The sequence below is a fragment of the Pangasianodon hypophthalmus genome, chromosome 22 (assembly GCF_027358585.1).
Source record: "Pangasianodon hypophthalmus isolate fPanHyp1 chromosome 22, fPanHyp1.pri, whole genome shotgun sequence".
NCBI lineage: Eukaryota > Metazoa > Chordata > Actinopteri > Siluriformes > Pangasiidae > Pangasianodon > Pangasianodon hypophthalmus.
Genome location: NC_069731.1, coordinates 699,805 through 723,333, shown reverse-complemented (window position 1 = coordinate 723,333; position 23,529 = coordinate 699,805). Strand labels below are relative to the sequence as shown.

The 23,529-nt window shown below is 38.8% G+C and overlaps 1 protein-coding gene across 2 annotated transcripts in view; it reads left to right on the top strand.

The window, feature by feature from the left end:
- Window positions 1–3,634: 3,634 nt before the first annotated feature.
- fli1rs (Fli-1 proto-oncogene, ETS transcription factor-related sequence) overlaps window positions 3,635–23,529 on the top strand; it is a 28,125-nt gene continuing 8,230 nt past the window's right edge. The window contains exons 1-4 of one of the 2 annotated variants that reach the window (XM_026911160.3): window positions 3,635–3,792; window positions 19,392–19,582; window positions 20,339–20,490; window positions 23,089–23,292. In XM_026911160.3, coding sequence (XP_026766961.3) covers window positions 3,775–3,792; window positions 19,392–19,582; window positions 20,339–20,490; window positions 23,089–23,292 — 565 coding nt within the window. In that variant the 5' untranslated portion in view covers window positions 3,635–3,774. Of the gene's footprint in view, window positions 3,793–3,952; window positions 4,174–19,391; window positions 19,583–20,338; window positions 20,491–23,088; window positions 23,293–23,529 lie in introns of those variants that run through there. The other variant, XM_053228138.1, reaches the window with a different exon arrangement.

Sequence of the window (23,529 nt, the reverse complement as noted above, 5' to 3'; positions counted from 1 at the left end):
TCATTTGACATTTCTCAAAAAGAAATCATTCCTGTGTAGATTACTCGACATTATTTTGAGCCTGGATGATGTTTATTTAGTTTAGTTAGCTAGTCCAAACTCGCCAAAATATGAAACCTCACAAAAACAAAACTTGTAAAGAGAAAAGAACAGAGAACGCTAACTCACTGGCTAACGTTACCACAGGAGGTAGCTGTTAGCTAACGATGCTAGAGAGCGCCTCCTGCTGATTAAAGTAGGAACAAATCAAAGGAGAATAAAAATAGATTAGTGTGTTACCTCTCGCTAACATCTGACTCCTTTGTGTTTCTGTGTCTTTTTATTTGTACAAGCGACCAGTGTGTTTTCGGTATTAGGGTCGGCTCATGTAGATATTTTTTAACCGTTTCTGTACTTCTGTTTTTTTCAGTAATGGAGCTGAAGTTGGTCAGAGGAAAACAACACCTGCGAGAGAATACACAAAAACACAAGAACAAAACAAGCCCAGTGTTTGGCACAGAAGGCCAGCTCCTGCGTGGTTTGGGACAGAACCAGCGAGACAATGCAGAATATTCCACCACCAGCTAATGTGTGATACACTGTCAGAGTAACGAAGAGGTACAATTTGGTTCCCCAATGTACAATTGTACAAAAAAAGCAGAACTTAATGTCCTAAAATACTCTAAATTTATTTTTAAGCTACTTAAATATACTCTACATCATCTCACTCCTCTAACCAACAATACAAAAAAGGTACTTTTAAGAGAAACCAGTTCAGTACAATAAAAATGTACACTCACTGGCAACAGTTTATTCTTTACAGATTTAATTTTTACTGTTTACAGCAGTCTGTTGTTTGTGTTTTTGTTGTTGTTGTTGTTGGTGGTGGTGTTGTTATTGTTGTTGTTGTTGGTGGTGTTGGTGGTGGTGTTGGGGTTGGTGTTGGTTTTTTTGTTGGTGGTGTTGTTGTTGTAGGTGTTGGTGGTGGAGGTGTTGGTTTTTTTGTTGGTGGAGGTCTTGTTTTTTTTGTTGTAGGTGTTGTTATTGTTGTAGGTGTTGGTGGTGTTGATGATGTTATTAGTGGCGGGGTTGCTGTTGGTGGTTTTGGTGTTGTTATTGTTGTTGGTGTTGTTATTGTTGTTATTGTTGTTGGTGGTGGTGGTGTTGGTGTTGGTGGTTTTGGTGTTGTTATTGTTGGTGGTGGTGGTGTTGGTGGTGTTCATGATGTTATTAGTGGCGGGGTTGCTGCTGGTGGTGTTGGTGTTGTTATTGTTGTAGGTGTTGTTGGTGGTGTTGGTGGTGTTGATGATGTTATTAATGGCGGGGTTGCTGTTGGTGGTTTTGGTGTTGTTATTGTTGTTGTTGTTGTTGTTGTTTTAGTGAAATGGCTACTAGATTGAGTCTGGAGTGAAAAAAGAAAGGTTGCGTCCCAGATGGAGGTCTTTCAGTCCCACACTGTTGTCCTGTAGTGTTTTTATTCACTCTGCATCGCTTGTACAGTTTTGTTCTAAGTGTAGTATGTAGTATGATGTAACAGTGTGATTTGGTCACGTGGGTATTAACTTATTAATAAAATCAAAGACTTTTTTCATTAATTAACCTTCCAGTTGTGGCGGATATGGTATACCTCTAAAACAATGGGCAGCTACTCGTCACTAATCGAGTTTATTATTGGACACTAATCTTCATGACGTCACTGTTGGTCATTAAGGCGGAAGGAAATGCGAGTTAATGACTTAAAACTGCGGAATGAACCCAAACAAAAGCTCTGATTCCAGACTCCATCTGCTGAACTCACTCCACCTCCGAGCTCAGCTGCAGACATGTTTACTGGCCAACTTCCGGTCTGAAATTGGTCGCGAAAACGAATTTTCACGTGTGTAGAGTTGTGAATGAAGTTCAGACGATGGGCGTGGTTAGCGCTCGCGGGGTTTTTATCATCTTCATCTTCCGTTATGACTGAAAATATCAGAAGAGTGAGAGATGTGAAAACTGAATTAAACACCATGTTCACACGGTTGTGTATCGCTTTTTACAAAAACATGAGATTACACTTTTCACACTCACAGTTTACTTAAAGTTTAGCTACAGCACGTGGTGCACTTTTCTCTCCTTCATTTTCTTTCTTTTTGCTTAAATTTTTTACAGTATTTTATTAACTTTCTTGATGTTTAACTAGTTCCAGTTTACTCGTTTCTCTGTAACAGCAACAGATCGGACAATTCGGATTATTAACATATATTATTAATATAAAAACGTCTCTCTTAAGGTTTATTTTCTATCATCTGAGTTAAAAATAATTCTACACAGAAGTATAGTGCAATCTAAACAAATAATTAGAGTCAAATCTTCCAGTTAATAATACATTTTTTAAAGAAAATGTAAATTAATTATGACTCGCATATGCAATTAGTCGGATAAATACAGCATCAGAGGACAAAAACATGACAAAAAAGCTTTTATTTACACAAATTTCTCTAAATTTTCTCTACTATTTTCCTTAATACACACATTATCTGGATTTGCTCTTCCTTGTTTAGATGTTTAGACACATCATCTTCTGTAAAAATATAAAAATATACTCTATATGTCCCTGAAGTCCCGTGATGCTGGACCCAAGGACTTCCTGTGTAATATAATATAATATAATATAATATAATATAATATAATATAATATAATATAATATAATATAATGTAATATAATATAATATAATATAATATAATATAATATAATATAATATAATATGGATGGAGGGAAAGATGTACTTTTCCTTGTGGCTGCAATAATACAATCCTGAGTACATCATCTGTATGCTTGGTGTGTATCTTTATAACTTTATAAATAATTTAAGGATCATTTATGAAGCAGTGATGAACCTGTAGTAAAGGTTAAAGGTCACCACATGCACCTTCTCAGGTAAAACAGCTACAAGGTTCCGCTTGGTACCTTTTTCCTCCTGGTACTGTAACTCTGAGCAGGTGTGTTTATTCCATACAAGATCTTATTTTACACACATACAGCTTTCTGTTGAACTTATTTCCACCTTCTTCTTCTTCTTCTTCTTCTTATTATTATTATTATCATTATAGGCTGTTATTAATGTAAAAAAAAAAAACTTTATAATCTTGTTTACATATGCAGCACAATCTTTTCTTTCTTTGAGTCCAAAATGCATAAAATATACACAAAAATATTAAACCTGCTGTTCATAACCTACAGTCAAATTAAAAAACAAATAAATAACTACTAAACATCATGAATAAAACATCAATAAAACAACTAAAGCGTGCAGTAAGTCAGTCTTTTTAACCAGAATGGAAATTATCATTTTGTGGTGAATGAAAAAAAGTGAAAATGACCACACACACTCTCACACACACACACACACACACACACACACGCAAACAACGCGTTCTGTTTTTAATCAGATTAGTGTTTAGTTCTGAGGAAACACTTGAACACTTGAACACTTAATATGAAAGCAGAGCTCTGTGCTTTTTTTCTTTCTTCTTCTTCTTCTTCTTCTTCTTAGTGAGTGTGTGTGTGTGTGTGTGTGTGTGTGTGTGTGACTTCACTTCCCAATTTAGAAAGCAGAGCTCAAAGAAAAAAAAAAAAAAAAAAAAACCAAACCCTCTGCCATCCGGTTTATGGTCTCTATGCGAAAAAATTAGCAGCAGCAGCAGCTAGTAAATGAGCGAAAGCGCGCGCGCAGCAGTGTAGCGTTCAACCCCAGCGCGAATTAAACGCCTCCAAATGCGCAAAACTCTCTCCATGACCCTCACACACACCCGGGATGGACTGCACTATTAAGGTCAGGCTTCTTTCTTTTTGGGGGATATTTTATTTGCGACTGTGCATGTGTCTATGTGTCTATGTGTGTGTGTGTGTGTGTGTGTTGAGTGTGTGTGTGTGTGTGTGCGCGCACCCACTGTCTCTCTCTCTCTCTCTCTCTTTTCAACGAGGCGGTGTGTGATGCAGCTCTTTTCCTTCTCGTACAAAATTTCCTCTTCCTTCCCGTTCGTGGTTGAATGTCGCCTCTTTAATAACAACAAGAAACCGCTACAACTTTTACACTCAGAATAAAAAACACACTCACACACACTCACACACACACACACACTCACTCACACACACACTCACACAACACACAACACACACACCGCGGAATGGAGACCGGAGAGCGCCGCAAACGGTAACTCACGCCTTGCTGTGTTTCTTTTTATTTTCCTTTTTTTTGTCCTCCTCTGTTCCATGCATGTACATTAATTACTGCACGCGGTCCAGGGGATTAGAGAAGCGCGCGCTTGTGCTAATGCACGATGATAATAATCATAATAATAATAATAATAATAATAATCCTATGATAACTGCAGTAATAGTGGTGATGATGGAGGAAAGTGGAGGGAAAGCGCGTGAAGCTGGAGCAGGTGTCGCGCGCCATGAGCTCGCGCCTTCAGGACTCACTCACTCACTGAACATAAAATCAGATTTCTCATTTTATATCTGATCTAGAAATTTTTTTATTGTTCTGTATCGTGAGTAAAGGAGCGAAGGAGGCATGCATTAGTGTGTGTTAATCCTAATAATCTCCTCAGGTGTTTATGAAGGTTTTTTACACACACACACACACACACACACGCTGTTGAATTAGCGCCTTTACAGCACTGCTGGATTCATGTGTTTCACTACTTCCTACATGCACAGTGATGATTTGACGTGTAGTCTTGAGTCTGCTCTTCTCTAGCAGGATTTTAGTTACAGCTAGCGCGTGAATCTAGCTTCTGAAATCCTCAGGAGAGTTGAGCTAACGGCTGGGTTTGGTCCAGGAGCGCAGGACTGCGGCTCTGAAGGGTTCATGCGGGACTTTGTGCTGTTTAACAGGAACGTTTTTGTACCATGTGGCTGTAAAAAAAAAAAAAAAAAGCTCGCGCTTGTGTAGTGTGTGTGTAGTGTGTGTGTAGTGTGTAGTGTGTGTGTGGATTAAAATCCTCTACACTCCCTCGAGACGCTATGAATCTATACATGTACTCAACAAACCGCTCACTAACCCCTTCATTAACACTTACTGAACTCTGCAGCTTGTTTGTTGGGTTCTAAGTGAAATATTGAAGTCACGCGCAGACCGGAAATAAATCCTCATGGCTGAGAATAAATAAATGGAAGAAAATCGAAGCTTGAACCCTTTTAGCTATCAGGAGTTTCAGGAATATCGAGTGTAAAATGATTATAAGAAATAATTTACTTATTTAAAAAAAAAAAAACCTGAAAAGAAAACGAGGCTAAAAATAGCAGCTAATGAAAGACACAGCGGGCGTTAAAACTGGTTTCAGAAGAACCTGGAGACTGTCATGAACGCGGAGAAGTCAGACGAGTGTGAGCGTGCATCTTTCTACAGGCATCTCTGCAGATGTTTGTGTTTGTGATGTGAACGTTTGCACGCACTTTTCTCACGCACTTTTCTCACGCACTTTTCTTGCGGCTCTTTCACTCCTGTTATGTCTGGTTGAGTTTTTTCTTTTTCTTTTCTTTTTTTCTTATTTTTTCCCCGTTTTTTTTTTAAGGAATGATCCGTGCAGTCATGCAGGTGGCCTTATCTCAGCTCAACACACTTCCTGTCTCAGAGCTCACACTTTCCGCACACACTGCACACACTTCCGCTCCTGCACACCCGAGAGAAAACACACAGAGCCGACAAACAGCGACTTCAAAATACAAATCAACTTTTTCTCCTGCCAGTTTATTGTTCACCATTTTGGTGCCCTGTCTTTTTCTTTTAGTGCCAAAGTGCATGCAACTGCTTCACACACACACACACACACACACACTCTTACACACTGTCACACTCTCACACTCTCACACACTCATACTGCTGTTGATGAGAATGATTAAAACTTGTGAAAACCGCAAGGTTGCAGTTGTTTTTTGCAGCGCAGCTGCTTGTCTGTTTGCAAAATCAGCAGTGGCTCAACTTCTGCTTTCTCTCTCTCTCTCTCTCTCTCTCTCTCTCTCTCTCAATGCATTCATCCCACAACCTCTGACTTTGTTCTGTATTTTATATTAATGCACACATTAACACGCCCTCGTTTTAAAATCACGTCAGGAAATAACAAAATCTTACAGCAGGGATGTTCAAATCTCACGCACTATGCTGACTTTTCTCCTGCAGCTTCTGATCTTCAGGTCCAAGCTGATCTTCCTAAAAAATTAGCCACCTGTCCTTTAACTTTTAGGCTATTTATTCGACGAGTTTTTTTTTTTTTTTAATCTTCTTTACTGTAGATTTTTTAATCAGTATTATTTTCTGAACTTTCCACACACACACAACTCTTTTTTTTTTCTTTTTAAAATTTTTAATTAGTTTCCAGAAAACATTATTTATAAGCAACCTCAAAAATATTAGTTTATGATTTCCAACAGTGTAAAAATAGAAATTAAATTAAAATAATAATTACAAATTAAAAAAAAAAAACCATCACACACCCTCCTGGCTTTGCTTTGTGGCTTTAGGAAACAGCAGAATGTTGCTAAAAGCTTGTGTTTATATTCTGCTCTTCTTCTTCTTCTACTGATGCACTGATACTATTCTGCAGATTTAATAGTTGTTGTTGTTGTTGTTCCTATAAAATAAATGATTTGCTTGAATGATCTTGAATGATGCTGAGATGCTGAGCTGAAGATGTTCTCCAAACTCCTCCATGTTGCTTTCTGTATCATGGCAAGAAGAAGGAAGGCAACATGGAGGAGTTTGGAGAACATCTTCAGCATCTCAGCATCTCAGCATCATTCAAGATCATTCAAGCAAATCATTTATTTTATAACACTAGAAGATTTCAGAAAGAACTAGAAGATTGTAAAATATCTCCAAAGTAGAAATAAACTAGAGAGAGAGAGAGAGAGAGAAAGAGAGAGAGAGAGAGAGAGAGAGAGAGAGAGTTCAGTGTGATGCTCACTTTACCACTGATGGTGTTTCTGAGGCTTCATTTAAACCAGGACATAAAACCAGGTTTTCACTCAACTAGCAGAAACTTAATAAGGTGCAGTGATTCTGCAGAAACACACAACCCACAGTTACACTCTCACAAACTCACAATCTCACAAACTCACAATCTCACAATCTCACAAACTCACAATCTCACAATCTCACAAACTCACAATCTCACAATCTCACAAACTCACAATCTCACAAACTCACAAACTCACAATCTCACAATCTCACAAACTCACAAACTCACAATCTCACAAACTCACAATCTCACAATCTCACAAACTCACAAACTCACAATCTCACAATCTCACAAACTCACAATCTCACAAACTCACAAACTCACAATCTCACAATCTCACAATCTCACAAACTCACAAACTCACAAACTCACCTAAATCAGGAATCAACCAGGAAATAAATACAATTTCCATTTAGGACAAAATAATTTAAAAAAAAAAATGTGTGTATATATATATATTCATCATCAGTTACATGAACTGACTGAAAAAAAAAATGACCTGAATTAAATTTTTGTTTTAGTTTAGTTTTTTCAAATGAAAATAATTCGTTATATTGCTTTATTTTTTATATTTTATATAAATATATAAATCATAAATATATAAACTCAGGTTATATTGCTTTATTTTTAATATTTTTATAAATTATAAATATATAAACAGGTTATATTGCTTTATTTTTAATATTTTTATAAATATATAAATTATAAATATATAAACAGGTTATATTGCTTTATTTTTAATATTTTTCGTTATAATGAGCTAAAAGTTGTGGAGTGTTTAATAAATAAAACAGTTTGATGTTTCGGAATTTAAAGTAAAATAATTAAAATGTAACGAATGAACCATGCGGTGGCTGTTAAAACTGTGGGATTTTGTCGGGCAAAAAAATGCGAAAACGAAACTTATAACTATAAATAAACAAACCGGAAGCTGTTACACACTCGTCTCTTTTTTGTTGTAATTTGTGGAGTGATATTTGTACCTTTACTGGCCCCATAGACGCGTTAAATCTCTTACAGTTTGTTCGGGTAACGCTGTGTTTTTGTTTATTTATTTATTTAAAGTAAAAATGAAAAAAAGAAGAAAATGTTTTGAATGTTTTGGAATCAGTCAGGGGGCGGAGTCACCTGTCACCCGCCAATCAGAAATGGATAAATATTTCGGATCTTGTAAATCTGTTCGTATAAAATGTTTAAAATCACAGCGGCTCGTTAGTAAAATAACAGAGTGAAGGGGTTTGGATTAAATAATAATAATAATAATAATAATAATAATAATGATAATAATAATAAGCTGTATTTTTAACTTTTATTTGGTTTCAGTTGCTTTTTTTGTGACTTGCAAAAATTCAATTATTTTTATTCATTGATTAATTTATTTAATTATTCATATCATTAATTATTTATTATTAATTAAAAGACTTGTTTTATTTAGTCATTAATTAAAAGAATATTTTATATAAAAAATGACAAAATAGTCAGTAAACAAAATCTAACTTCTTTTGCAGGATGCTAGTTGTGGTCTGCTAGCATTCTTTCATGATTAGCATCGTTAGCAATTTCGTTTGAAAGACACAATGAAAGTGTGTGTGTGTGTGTGTGTGTGTCAGTGTGGTCTGTTCAGAGCTCTGGGTTTCGTAGAAACGGGTTTCATAAGAAGATGAGTAAAGAGATGCTGTAATTCACGTGAAAAAAAACTGCACCGTGTGAAGGAAATTAAATCGTAATGAAGGTGTGAGCTGTAACCACGCCCCTTTTCCTTTTCTCACCTTCAGCCTTCACTGCTGCTGATGATCGTTTTCATTCCAGACTCACAGTGATTTTACAGAAAGTGTTGTGTGTTTGGTGTAGCAGGTTGTGTGTTTGATGTAGAAGGTTGTGTGTTTGATGTAGTAGGTTGTGTGTTTGATGTAGCAGGTTGTGTATATGGTGTAGCAGGTTGTGTATATGGTGTAGCAGGTTGTGTATATGGTGTAGCAGGTTGTGTGTTTGATGTAGCAGGTTGTGTGCTTTGTGTAGCAGGTTGTGTATTTGATGTAGCAGGTTGTGTGCTTTGTGTAGCAGGTTGTGTGTTTGATGTAGCAGGTTGTGTGCTTGATGTAGCAGGTTGTTTATATATTGTGTAGCAGGTTGTGTGTTTGGTGTAGCAGGTTGTGTGTTTGGTGTAGCAGGTTGTGTGCTTTGTGTAGCAGGTTGTGTGTTTGGTGTAGCAGGTTGTGTGTTTTGTGTTTTGTGTAGCAGGTTGTGTGTTTGATGTAGCAGGTTGTGTGTTTGGTGTAGCAGGTTGTGTGTTTTGTGTTTTGTGTAGCAGGTTGTGTATATGGTGTAGCAGGTTGTGTGTTTGGTGTAGCAGGTTGTGTGTTTGGTGTAGCAGGTTGTGTATATGGTGTAGCAGGTTGTGTGTTTGGTGTAGCAGGTTGTGTATATGGTGTAGCAGGTTGTGTGTTTGATGTAGCAGGTTGTGTGTTTGGTGTAGCAGGTTGTGTTTGGTGTAGCAGGTTGTGTGTTTGATGTAGCAGGTTGTGTGTTTGGTGTAGCAGGTTGTTTATATATTGTGTAGCAGGTTGTGTGCTTTGTGTAGCAGGTTGTGTGTTTGATGTAGCAGGTTGTGTATATGGTGTAGCAGGTTGTGTGCTTTGTGTAGCAGGTTGTGTGTTTGATGTAGCAGGTTGTGTATATGGTGTAGCAGGTTGTGTGCTTTGTGTAGCAGGTTGTGTATATGGTGTTGCAGGTTGTGTGTTTGGTGTAGCAGGCTGTTTATATATTGTGTAGCAGGTTGTGTGCTTTGTGTAGCAGGTTGTGTGTTTGATGTAGCAGGTTGTGTATATGGTGTAGCAGGTTGTGTGCTTTGTGTAGCAGGTTGTGTGTTTGATGTAGCAGGTTGTGTATATGGTGTAGCAGGTTGTGTGCTTTGTGTAGCAGGTTGTGTATATGGTGTAGCAGGTTGTGTGTTTGATGTAGCAGGTTGTGTGTTTGATGTAGTAGGTTGTGTGTTTTGTGTAGCAGGTTGTGTGTTTGATGTAGCAGGTTGTGTATATGGTGTAGCAGGTTGTGTGCTTTGTGTAGCAGGTTGTGTGTTTGATGTAGCAGGTTGTGTATATGGTGTAGCAGGTTGTGTGCACTGTGTAGCAGGTTGTGTGTTTGATGTAGTAGGTTGTGTGTTTTGTGTAGCAGGTTGTGTATATGGTGTAGCAGGTTGTGTGTTTGTTGTAGCAGGTTGTGTGTTTTGTGTAGCAGGTTGTGTATATGGTGTAGCAGGTTGTGTGTTTGTTGTAGCAGGTTGTGTGTTTTGTGTAGCAGGTTGTGTATATGGTGTAGCAGGTTGTGTGTTTGATGTAGTAGGTTGTGTGTTTTGTGTAGCAGGTTGTGTATATGGTGTAGCAGGTTGTGTGTTTGTTGTAGCAGGTTGTGTGTTTTGTGTAGCAGGTTGTGTATATGGTGTAGCAGGTTGTGTGTTTGTTGTAGCAGGTTGTGTGTTTTGTGTAGCAGGTTGTGTATATGGTGTAGCAGGTTGTGTGTTTGTTGTAGCAGGTTGTGTGTTTTGTGTAGCAGGTTGTGTATATGGTGTAGCAGGTTGTGTGTTTGATGTAGTAGGTTGTGTGTTTTGTGTAGCAGGTTGTGTATATGGTGTAGCAGGTTGTGTGTTTTGTGTTTGCTTCAGTTGTATGTTTGGTTTCACAGCAACCCTGACTGATATGAAACTCATTGAACAGGAAGTCGGTTGTGGCATCAGTGGCTTATAGAGCTCAGAGTTCATCACAGAGAGAAAGAGTGTGTGTGTCTGAGTGTGTGTGTCTCTGTGTGTGAGTGTGTGTGAGTGTGTGTGTGTGTGTGTGAGTGTGTGTGTGCAGAATGGTCAACATGGCATTCAGAATTAAGGTGCGGTACGCTGCCTGGTCATGGGATCATACTGACTTGAATTAATAAACCTAAAATATAATGTCAAAAGGGCAGAGGCAAAAAAGATGTACACACATGCACACACACGCACACACACACACGCACACACACACGCACACACACACGCACGCACACACACACACAGAATGTTAGCAGAGTCATCTGAAAGAAAGAAAGAAAACAAAAAAAAAACAAAGAAAGTGAAGGAGGAAGAAAAAGGGAAGAAAGAAAAGTTTCAAAGAAACTGGCAGAGTAAGAGAGGAAAAGATCATAGGTGGAATAGAGAAAAGGTAACAGTGGGAGGCAAGAAGAAAGAAGAATAGATAGAGGGAGAGTGAAAAGGAAATAATGAGAAAAGGAGGGAAAGAGTGATAGAGTGATGTAGCCTGGTGTTTGTGTGATCTCGCTGTGGTCAGTGTGGGTGAGTCCGTGTTGCGTGTCCACTGGAGCCTCAGAGTCCTCGATGTCTCTCCTCTGCCTCAGGGTTGGACGTGTTGAGATGCTTTTCAGCTCAGCGCGGGTGAACAGAGTGATGATCTGAGTTCCCGCAGCCTTCCTCTCAGCTCTGGCTGTTCTCCTCTCACCTCTCATCAGCGAGGAGTTTCTGTTCTTCCGCTCACAGGACTGACGCTCGCTGGATGCTTTTTGTTTTTCGCACCATTCTGTATAAACTCTAGAGACTGATGTGTGTGTGTGTGTGTGTGTGTGTGTGTGTGTGTGTGTGTGTGTGTGTGTGTGTGTGTGTGTGTGCGTGCGTGCGTGTGTGTGAAAATCCCAGCTCGCGGAGATGTTTTCCTCATTCCGGTGTTTGATGTGAACGTTAACTGAAGCTCTTCACCCCTTTCTGCACGATTTTATTTATACACTGCTCTGCTGACACGTGATTGGCTGATCGGATAACTGCATGAAAGAGCATGCGTACAGGTGTTCCTAATAAAGTGGCTGACTGAAAAGATGTATCTTAGCAAGTAAATATATCTTTTTTTATTATGATTTTGAAACTAATATAAGATTATTAAACCAAAATTGTCTGCCAAAGACAAAGAAAAAGATCATTGTAAGTTTGAAATGAATAAATTTGGCTTAATAGGAGGTTTAATGGTGTTATATGTGTTAAATTATAATCTCATCATGAGAAATATTAAATAACTTTTCACTCTTTTTCGAGTTTATTTTAAGTCGCTTGAGTCGGCTCAGAATGTTGCGTATGAAAAACGAGGCACCTTTGAAAGGCAGGAGTCACTTTCCCGAGGCGCTTTTTTTTCTCTCTGTCTAACCTTTCAGACCAGTGTGTGTGTTTTTTGGGGTTTTTTTTTGGACATGCTTTCACTTCTCCACTGGCCTGATTTCATGTTGCCTGCTCTACATGTCAACCTGAAGCCTCTGGAGCTTCTCTCACACGAATCTGCTGCGTGTCTGTGTGTGTCAGGTTTTTTTGGGTTGTTTATTAAAGGAAATGATTGCACAGATGGAGTTGCAGATAACGAGATAACAAGGACATCGAGTGAAAAGGTGATACGAGGGCTCCATCCGTCCTAAACACTGCAGCACGGCTCTAGCAAAGTGTGGTGTGTGTATTTTGCTGAGTGTGTGAATTATATAGAGCGCTGACCACAACCTCTAACAGCTAATTAGCATATGAGCTAGCAAGCTATTATCTTACAAATCAACACGTGACGTAATTCGTGTTGCTTCTTTGCATACAAATTTTACACCTTGCAATAAAGGGGCAGTTGAGATCTTTCGAGACATGCTCAGTGTACGAGGCTAACGTAGCTAATGAAGCTTATAGAATTAAGGTTTAATTATCACACCGTTATTTGTCTCATTGACACCGTTTACATATAAACAGCAATAATTTTAAGAAATTAAATATTCAACTCAAAGGTGAACTTTGTTATGATCCAAATCACATCTAACCTATAAGCTCCGCCTTCAGGATTTAGGCCACGCCCCTCATCTGGGATCTGATTCTGCTGTGGCGTGACACCAAACCCTTTTAGTTCTTAGTCCATGTTTCCTCTGTAAGAAGTAAAGAATAACCCACTCTGTGTTGTGCTGTTAGAGTAAAATAATCAACGACAGGGTGGAGTGATGAAGCAGAGTTACTGTTACCACCCTGAAGCTGATTGGTTTTCTATAACAGCATGTCCTGAGTGTTTTATTCCTCTTATACCACAGCCAACATTTAAAAAATATTTTATTTATTAAAGAACAACACCGTTCATTTTATCCATAGTTACACTTTAAACTCCTGGTGGAAAATGTAAAGTTACAGCTTCACCTCTGACTGTTACAAAGCGCTGACACTGGAGACTCCTTCCATACATGTTACAGAAAACTTCATCATCTCAACATTTACAAACGTTTTTTTAATCCGTTTATTTTTTGTCCACTGTGAATGAGCTGTTACTATAGAAACGATAAAGTATTAGTGCAAGTGCATTAATATAAACCGGTGATGTGCAGCTTCACTACTGTCAGAGCTGCTGTTATAGAAAACTAATCAACACCTGAACAATGGGATGAATACTCATGTATTCACAGCATTCTATAGAGCTTGCTATCCTCAAGTGTACAAAAAAAAAACCTGCTGAGAGTCGCAGTGCAGCACAACAGGAAGTGATATTTAGCAATGGATTGTACTGTTGCACATTATAAGTACGTAAGCAGACTGCAGAGAAATATGGAGTTCAGTGTGAGTCAGTGTAAACCTCCACCCTAACCTCATCACATCTGAGTAACGGTGCAGCACAGCAGATTCCATTCTGCATGCATTTCATTCACTGTATTCCTTCCGTGGATGTTTTTCTTCAATATGACTGAAACAGAATCCAGTCTAGACATTAAAGACACTAACACAGCTGCAGTTTCCACAAACTGACCAGAAACGAGTGCAAGATCATTTATATTTTATTTCTAATTAAGCTTTATCTCTTCATCCTTTTGCCAGCTGAAATAAATTATTTGCCTTAAATACTTCTCAATGTAGAACGGTGAATTTCACAATGTTTGGAGATGGCCTTATAACCCCTCCCAGATTGACGAGACTTTAACATTAAGTGAAACTTTTGTAATAAGTAGCACAACTTCTTACTTAAAGCGTGTTATTTTTCAGTTTGTGAAATATATTAGTATATATCTTTACTATTTTTTTTGTCTTTGTATTAGTACAATTTTAACTTAAAAATTTGATTTTATTCGACATTGGCACTTCAAGCGCTGTCTTATGAAACCCCCTGTGATGCCACCATGAACTGGTGCTGTGGGGAACCGGTGGTGTGGGGAACCGGTGGTGTGGGGAACTCTAATTTAAGAGATAAAACTCTCTTTTACAAAGCGAGTCCTGACTAAGACGGCACACGATATTTACTACAGACGACGTCCAAATGTAACAGAAACATGAGCAATCACACTGAAACAATTCAATTCAGTTTTATTTTATAGACCTTTGCCAGAAAGCAGCTTTACAGGAATCTGGACGTAGATTTAACTCCATAATAAACAAGCCAGAGATTACTGAGTGACTGAAGATGGAAGAACCCTGGAGAGGAACCAGACTCAAAAGCAAAACCATCCTCTTCTGAGTGACACCGGGTTATAGTGCGAATATAAAATTGTTTTATATATAGTGTAAAATTTGATTTAACTGCACATTTCAGATGTTTCTGATGAGGCGCTATAACAAACCCGAGATCTCAAAACGAACGTGGTTTTAAATAAACAACGAAGGAGTCAGGCGTTTCAGGGTTTTTCTTTAGAAATAATACAAAGAAATTTGACCAAGAATTTCCTTAGAAACAACAACAAAAAAACTACTTCCGCGTACCTGAGTGTTGGAGAGAGTGCTAGAACTCAAGAGCATCACACACACACACACACACGCACACACACACACACACATTTTACAAAGCAAAATAAATAATACAGTATTGATGGAGTTTTGTTTTTTTTTTGGTGGGTTTAAAGTTTATAATCAGATTCGTAAATCTGCAGCTAGGATTGTAATGTAAAAGTTGAGAATATCTTCATTTAACGACGGCGTGTCAGTGTCTCTTTATGTTTATATCTCGATTACAAATCATATTTTATATACTTTACTACATTTACGCACTTACGATTTGCTGAAGCACACAGACACGACACGAGAAATTTGACTGGATCTATAAAAGAAAATATCCAGAACCCTTAAAGGTTCTTCTATTGTTCCTTAAAGATTCTACGAAGAACTCTACAACAGAGTGTTTCGCTTTCTCTTTTTAAATCTAGAACCATGATTCTCAAAGCGGGCTTTTGGGACTCATCAAAGTTTTGCCGACTTTAATCAAATGTCAGTTTTAATAGAAATGTGTTCTGTGGATGAAAAGATCCGATAAATAACTGAAATATTATTGAACACGTTCAAAATAATGAGATGAAATAAAATAAATCTGTACTGATGATGGAGTCCGTGGATTTTTTTTAAAGGGGTCACTGGGTAAAAAAAAAAACATTTGAGAACCCCTGTTCTAGAGTATTTAACAGAGGTGATTTATACATTTAATAACTGACGAAGTTCACGCTTTCTATTTTATTTTCAGTAAATTTGCGAAGTGACTGGTTTCTTAAAAAAAAAAAAAAAAAGTACCATAAATTTAGGATTATCTTACTAGAAAGAGAGAGTGAAGGTGTTTAATGCTCTCTCTACCATTTAACAATCATCATTCTGCTGAGATTCTGCTGCTTTTGGGAAACCGTTCCCATGACGACCGTAAAAATCATCATTTATCATCATTACAGTGTCACGCGCTTTGTTAAGTCCATCATTAGCTCGAGTAACCGGCTCTGTTTCCTCCATTAACACATCCGCATAACACATATTCTGTTAAAATGGCGACAGTGTACGTTGTCGTATGCTGTATGACGTAGTATATGGGTAACCAATCAGTGATGAACAGTGTGGCTAGCCCCGCCCATCATCACACCAAAAGGATGTAACAGAAATGATCCAGATGGAACCTTTGGGAACCTTTGGTACTGGACCAGTACCAAATATCGATTGATCCTTTATTAGAGAGTATTATTTATTCAGCGAGCAGTAAATCTGATATTGATGATGTCAAGGATGTAATTTTTTTTTTCCAAATGTTTTCTATTCCACAAAGTGAACAAACTTCGAGCACAATGAAGTGATCAAGGTCGCCTCCTCCCCTCTCGGTGACCCCACCCCCACCCTAAATCTGGGTGTAAACAGTTTTCCAGCTCGGAGCGACCCCCGTCTCTCTGCGTTTCCGTTACTCCCGGCTCGAGCCAAAAGGTTTCTCTGCACATGGACGATCGACTTCCTGTGAGCCGCCGAAACTCAGAGCAGTGACGCATGTGAGCGCCGAGGACAATGCAACACAACACACGGCCTCTCTAAACACACGCCGGCTAACACAAACACACACACATCTGAATATATAACACACTTCTGAGGTTGAGACACACACACACACACACACATCAAAGAGAGGATTTTTAGCAACTCTTACATACCAAAGTGGGTCTGACTTCCTGTCTAGTTGGTGTTCTTAGTAGAAAGTCAGCACTTTAAATGTCTTGTCTAAAAGCTTAGACTTCTCAATGGTGTTTATTTTATTTTAGACTGTTTTAGAGGACTTCGTTTTAGCATGCAGGCTAGTGTGTGTGTGTGTGTGTGTGTGTGTGTGTGTTACTGTGCTTATATCAGTTGAATCAGTTTATGTATAAATAACTCATAAAATACAACTAAATTAAATAAAACATAAAGTTCACTGTTAACAGGAACACAGCTAAAAGTCTGATGTGTTTAGCATCTCTATCTATCTATCTAAGCTCTATAACTGCTAAAAGTATATGCTAACTAGCTGATTAGCGAGCAGAGTACTAGTTAACTACTGAATAACTACAATAGCGCAATATTTTCTTTTCTCACAACCCAAAAGACATTCTCACATGTATTTTGCACAGGATTTCTGAAACCATTTTTCTGTCATCTTGACTGCTAACCCTTTGCTAACATATGCTGTGTCATCATGTGTGCTAATTCAGTTAGTGTTAATCTCATATGCTAGTCAAGGATTAGCTAGCTATAATAAACATCAGTGCAATGTTAGGACCTTCTCTGTACCACTTTCTGTTCTTTTAGGTTTTCTTGACAGCTGCTAGACTGAACTTGAATAAAAACATTAGCGTGTAGGACACAGCCTTTGATTCAGCCTTTCAACTGTGACATGGATCAGATAAAGATCTGCATCAATGTGACATTTCTTAGAAAATATACAACTCTTATGGGTTCTTCTGTAGAGAGAGGTGGAGAACCTTATAATAAAGTGTTCCTATCAGTTTTAGTACCCCTTAGGACTAAATAAATACCCTTTAAGAAGAACATAACACTTAATTACCCTTAAAGAACCCTTAAAGAACCCTTGATGAAGCCTTTTTTCTAGAAGTAAAAGAAGCTGAATGTCAAACTTCTGATAGGTTCTAAGTGTTAAGTATTAAAAAAATAATTATTTTCTGTTATAATTATAATTACACTGCACACATACCCAGATAATACACACATTATTAGAAAAAAGGCTTCTTCAAGGGTTCGTTAAGGGTTTATTGGATAATTACAAGATTCACAGCTTTCGAAAAAAGTTTTGACTTGGACAGAGAAACACTTCAACATAGAAATTTTAAGAGTTCAGTCAGAGGGAAACCTGAAGAACCGAATGTAGTCCATTTATTTATTTAAGCCTTTTTATTTATTTACAGAAGAAAATAAAGAGAACCAACAGGTTGAAAAGCGTCTTCTTGTCTGTACAACAAGCAAAACAAGTGAGAGTGAAGAAATAGTTTTTACTGACGTTAGAGGAACGTTTAGATTTTGGTGTAAAAAGTTTAAACTACGGCTTCTTAAAAACATCTTTTAAAAAAATGATTACCGTGATGAAAATAGTGACAAAAAATATGCAGAGTTCAGGGCCAAATCCTCGGAAAGTCAGACCACTCCCCGCATTGTTTATCTGACTCACAGCAGAGATGATGATGATGATATTGTCTGCATACAGATGCAGGATGAATCATCACATCTTTACTGTATTCCCCATAATAAACTCTAAAGTCACATACGGTCAGAGCCGTCTTTGTGTTTTAACTGGCTATTGTGACGCACGCGAACCTGGCGGGGAGGTTATGCGTCTCGCTATGCAGCGTTTAGTGGCAGGTGATGAACGTGAATAAAATTTGCTGGGAAAAAAAAAGTCACTGGAATTGGGAAATGAGACTGAGATACTTTTTTCCTTTTTCTCCTTTATGTAGCCGTTAATTTCAGTAGTTTAAATTTAACCTTATGTACAGTATGTATGCACATGACCTAATAGAAAACATAGAAAAAAAAGGGTGGGGCTGTGATTTATTGTTTATATATATATATACTGTATATATATATATATATAAATTAAAGAAGTTTCTAATTACTAAATAGAACCTCGTTGATTTCTTACCAATTTCAGAGACGTGATTTAACAAAGCAACTATAAGTTATTCATTTTCAGTCAGAGAAAGTGGGCGGAGCGATTGTTGCTACAAAGTTGAGTGAAGTGTCACTTTATGCAAATGATATGCAAAAGTGATTAAGTGACCACCAATAGGAGTGAAGCACAGCGGTGTGTTTCACATATTGGCTCCCTCTCACAGTTTTTAATTTTTATTTCAAGTGTTTTATTTAGCCAAAGCGGAAGAGTATTTTCACTTTAAGCTCGTAAAATAGATGTCAGAAATTGTGAAGAGCAAAACGTCGACACTACAGACTACACACGAGCGATTTTTCTTCCGAATTCTATTTTTAGCACAAGAACGTCTTATTTGTGATTAAATGTGTAGGTTTACATCTTGTGTGTTCTGTAGCTAGCTTGTGTGGATATCGCACTAGTCTGGTGAAACCATTGCAGTAAATTAAAGATGGGACACGCCCACAAGCAAGCAGCATAGAACGATTAAAAAATAGTTTATAAAAAAAAAAAAACAACTAGCTAGCTAACGTTAGCTGGTTGGTGAAGAAAAGAAAATAACGAGAAGACTATAACGAGTGACCCCTTTATTTTTTTAAATCCATTGAGACAGGTTAATATATAAGTAGCATCATAATGATATTATAAAAGAGAAAATATATGCAACCCCCCCCCAACACGCACACACACACACACACACACACACACACACACACATACCGCCCCGTTTACCATCATCTGTGTTGTATGACCTCTCAGACTGCAGTGCTAATTCTGCATTTCCTGTCTGTGTGAAGCTATTTTAAAGTAATAAACGGACGCCGCCTGGATAGCATTCGCATGAATAAAGTCTAATCTAAATAAAGAAATACATCAACAATGAGTGTGTTCAGATGGGAAACATATCATCGCTCCCGAAACACCAGCAGCACACGAAACATCGCAATCCTCAGAGCTGTATTGTACGAAACACACTTATTCCCTTTCTGTGTGTGTGTGTGTTGTAGGAAGCTCTGGCGGTGGTGAGTGAAGATCAGTCCATATTTGAGCCGGCGTTTGGAAGCATGAAGTCCGAGATCACGTCTCCGGCGGCGCAGGCCGGATTCAGACAGGGATCAGAGGAAAGCACAGAGTCTGAGTGGACGAACACGTCAGCGAACAATCCTGCGAAGAAAAACGAACACGTCAACGGAGCTAGGTAACAGAACAACACACAAACACAAACAAACACACACACACACACACACAACTCCCCCTTGATTCTAATGCTTGATGCTTGATTCTGATTCTACAGATTTGTTTCTTCGGATAAAAATTTGTTAAGACATTTTTTCAATTTAAGACACAAAATGTCCCAGTACTTTTGAATAAGAATGAGTCAGGGGCGGAGCTAAAAAAAAAAAAAAAAACATAGCTTTGGACCAGTCCTGGTCTGATATGCAAATGTGGGGCCTGAAAACTTTCAGCCTCGGATTAACCTTCACTCGCTAGTTTAGCTTCCGCTCACTAGGTTAACTTTCAGTCTGAAATCTTCCTTTGTGCTAATCTAGCTAGCCAGCTAAGCTAATGTTAATGATCAGCAGATGGTGGGTTGTCATGGTAACGGGGAATTATACTCTGACAGGTTTATATGCTGTTAAATAAACCAGTAAATCAGACTCTGACACTGAAATCCTACTGAATAATGTGAGGAGTTTGCTAGCGGTTAGCTAAGATGAAACATTCTGTAGTACATCTCAAAACTAGCCTGGTAGAGAGGAGGCCCTGGATTGGCCGAACAGGTGAGCATGGAGAAATATGATCGGATGATGATAATCTGCAGAGAGAACTAGATGAACAGGTAGATTTTTTTCTGTGTTTTTGTATGCTGGTGTTTCTAAAAATATTAATATCAAAAATGAAATAATATCAAAATCTGATCAAAGCTGTCTGTGTGTGTGTGTGTGTGTGTCAGTCGTGAGTCTCCGGTGGAGGTCACCAGTGCTAAAAGAAGTCGTCACATCAGCAGTAGTGACGGAGGACAGCAGCCGTATCAGCCGTCGTACCCGGAGCCGAGGACGAGTCCACAGAGCACCACGGAGGAGAAAAGAGTCATCGTCCCCGCAGGTGAGACACGCCCACATCATCCCTGCAAATGAGACACGCCCACATCATCCCTGCAAATGAGACACGCCCACATCATCCCTGCAAATGAGACACGCCCACATCATCCCCTCAGATGAGACATTCCCCCATCATCCCCTCAGATGAGACACGCCCCCATCATCCCCTCAGGTGAGACACGCCCACATCATCCCCTTAGGTGAGACACGCCCCCATCATCCCCTCAGGTGAGACACGCCCACATCATCCCTGCAACTAAGATACGCCCCATCATCCTCGAAACTGAGACACGCCCCCATCATCCCCACAGGTGAGACATGCCCCCATGATCCCCACAGGTGAGACACACCCCTATCATGCCCACAGGTGAGACACGCCCCCATCATCCCTGCAACTGAGATACTCCCCCATCAAGACTTCGAGGAGTCGTAACCTGACGCTGCAGGATTATCATCAGACAGAAGAATCTATCAAGAATTTTATTCAGGAATCAGACTAACGTTAGCTAAAATGTTCTCCACTTATAAATATGAATTAGCATCAAAAGACCAGGGAGTGCTATTCGGCTAAACTAACTCTTTCAACCGGAGTAACTCTAGGAGATCGTTATGGCTTGTTGTTCTGTCAGTGGTTAAATGATGCTAAGCGGTGATCTGTTCACTTAAACGAGGACGCCGTGGCCCCGAAAGCCAAGCTGCTGCCCGAACAGACGCCATAAACACATCTGTAAGCTGAACAATGGTTTAGCTCGCTAAAATTATCCATTATAGGCAAGTAAGAACATGACCTAGATATCTAGCGTTAGCTAGCTAGTTTCTAAATGTAGATTTTAGGCTTGCGGTTTAGATTTGTTACAGCAATATAAATTAGACGTATTCGCTAACTAGCAAGCTGATTGGCTTGGAAAGGTGTCCGATTCGAGAGTATACAGTAAAAACGAATGTGTTCATGAACCCAACAGCAACAACACGACATTTTAGAAAACAGAGTCACAGTGACGTGTCTCAATCAGCGGGGCCGATATCCCATCATGCACTGCACACAGGCTGGGCATGTGCTCCTTTAATAGGTATGACTTTGGTATTCGGTTTCGAAGGACACTGAAAAAATAAAACTGGTTGCGGTTTCTCTCCTTCACACACACACAAACACACACACACACACAAACGCACACACCCTCTCTCTACCACAGGCTCTTGCATCACAGAGGAAGTGAATTCTTTTCTGTTGAAAGTTAAGGGCAGCTCAGTGAGGAGCAGTGTGTGTGTGTGTGTGTGTGGGTGTGTGTGTGTGTGTGTGTGTGTGGTACATTTTAGACTCAATCGATGAACAGAACTGAAGATCAGGAGCATCTGCATTTCTTCTATCACACACACAAACTATTTTTTAAATACTTTTTATGAATAGGTTTTTATCTGCCCACTTTATTTATTTTATTTTTAGTAAAAGTATTTTTTGTATTCAATTTTGTACATAAATTCACACACAGACGATCTATATAGATATATCAGTGGTGTGTGTGTGAGTGGGTATGTGTGCGTGCGTGCGTGTGTGTGTGTGTGTGTGTGGGTGGTTGTGTGGGTGTGAATATTTGATGACTGCAGCTTTAATCCCACATCAGGAGGAAGTATATGTTTTTTTCCTCATTTGGCTAACGGAGAGTTTCCTGCTCACATCAGCGCTCCATCTCTCTCTCGCTTGGGATGAATCCTGGAAGCAGGGAAAAGACGTTCAGGACGTTGGATTTGTTTGATCGGTTGATTTCTGTTCCCGCTATGAGTGCCTCATTAGGTGATGAGTAGTAGTAGTAGTAGTAGTAGTGATGAGAATTCCAGGTCTTTTCACTGAGTCACATCATTTGGCTCGGCCCACCAATATGAGTCGACTCTTTCGGATCCTAAATGACTCGTTGCCTTTTTCTGAGATGTTTTTTTTTAATAAACTTTGACGCTGTCACATGTTTCAGCACCGTATCTCATCATAAACATGGCCGACACTGATGAAATTCATTTTACTTGATTCAGTTAACAAAAAACAATATCAAACGTCAATGCCACCCTGACCAGGATAAAGTTAATAAATTCAAATCGGCTCTCAATGTAAAGGAAACGTAAAGGAGTCGACTCAAAGAGTCGACTCATTCATAAACGACACATCAGTCATGTGTAGTAAACACGGGGCTGAGTCACTCGCCACTCACTCGCACTGAGAAGCCAGACTCCACACTGAATCATGGCTGAGGTGTTAATGATGTCAACTTAGGATCATTTTATCAAATGCGAAGCTTTAGAGCAGCTACAGGATGAATAAAATTATACAAAATCTAAAAAGTTGTTTTTTTTAAATAAGCAAAGTCATTTCACAGGTGGAGCAGATATTTGTAAAACCTGAAAGGGATATAATATTAGGAAATAAAAGAATATTATCATTATTATTATTAGTAGTAGTAGTAGTAATAGTAGTAGTATTAGTATTATTATTCTTATTATTGAGAAAAACTAAATGTTAGTGTTAGTTATTTCCACAAAGTCTATGCAGTGTACTCAGAAATTATTCCATGCTTTACGTGTAAAATTCTCCTTTTTATTCCCCTCCCTTCAGACCCGGAGGTTTGGACTCAGGACCATGTGCGTCAGTGGGTGGAGTGGGCGATTAAAGAGTACAGCCTGGTGGATGTGGACGTGTCCGTCTTCCTCCCACTGGACGGCAAGACGCTCTGCAAAATGTCGAAAGAGGACATGATGCGTCTCACGTCGCCCTACAACACCGATGTCCTGCTGTCACACCTCAACTACCTCCGCCAGAGTAATACACACACACACACACACACACACACACATGAGATTTTAACCCCTTTATGCTTTATTTAATGCCCCTCTGGAATATTTTACTGCTGGAGATGTAACACTGGTGTTAGTTGACGTAACTATTTACTTTTCCGAGTGACAAAGATTTTTTTCAGCCAATCACAGATTGAAGTTCATCACCATGTGATCATCAGTGTGAATTTGGCTACAAGTTTTATTTAATGCTATAATAGTT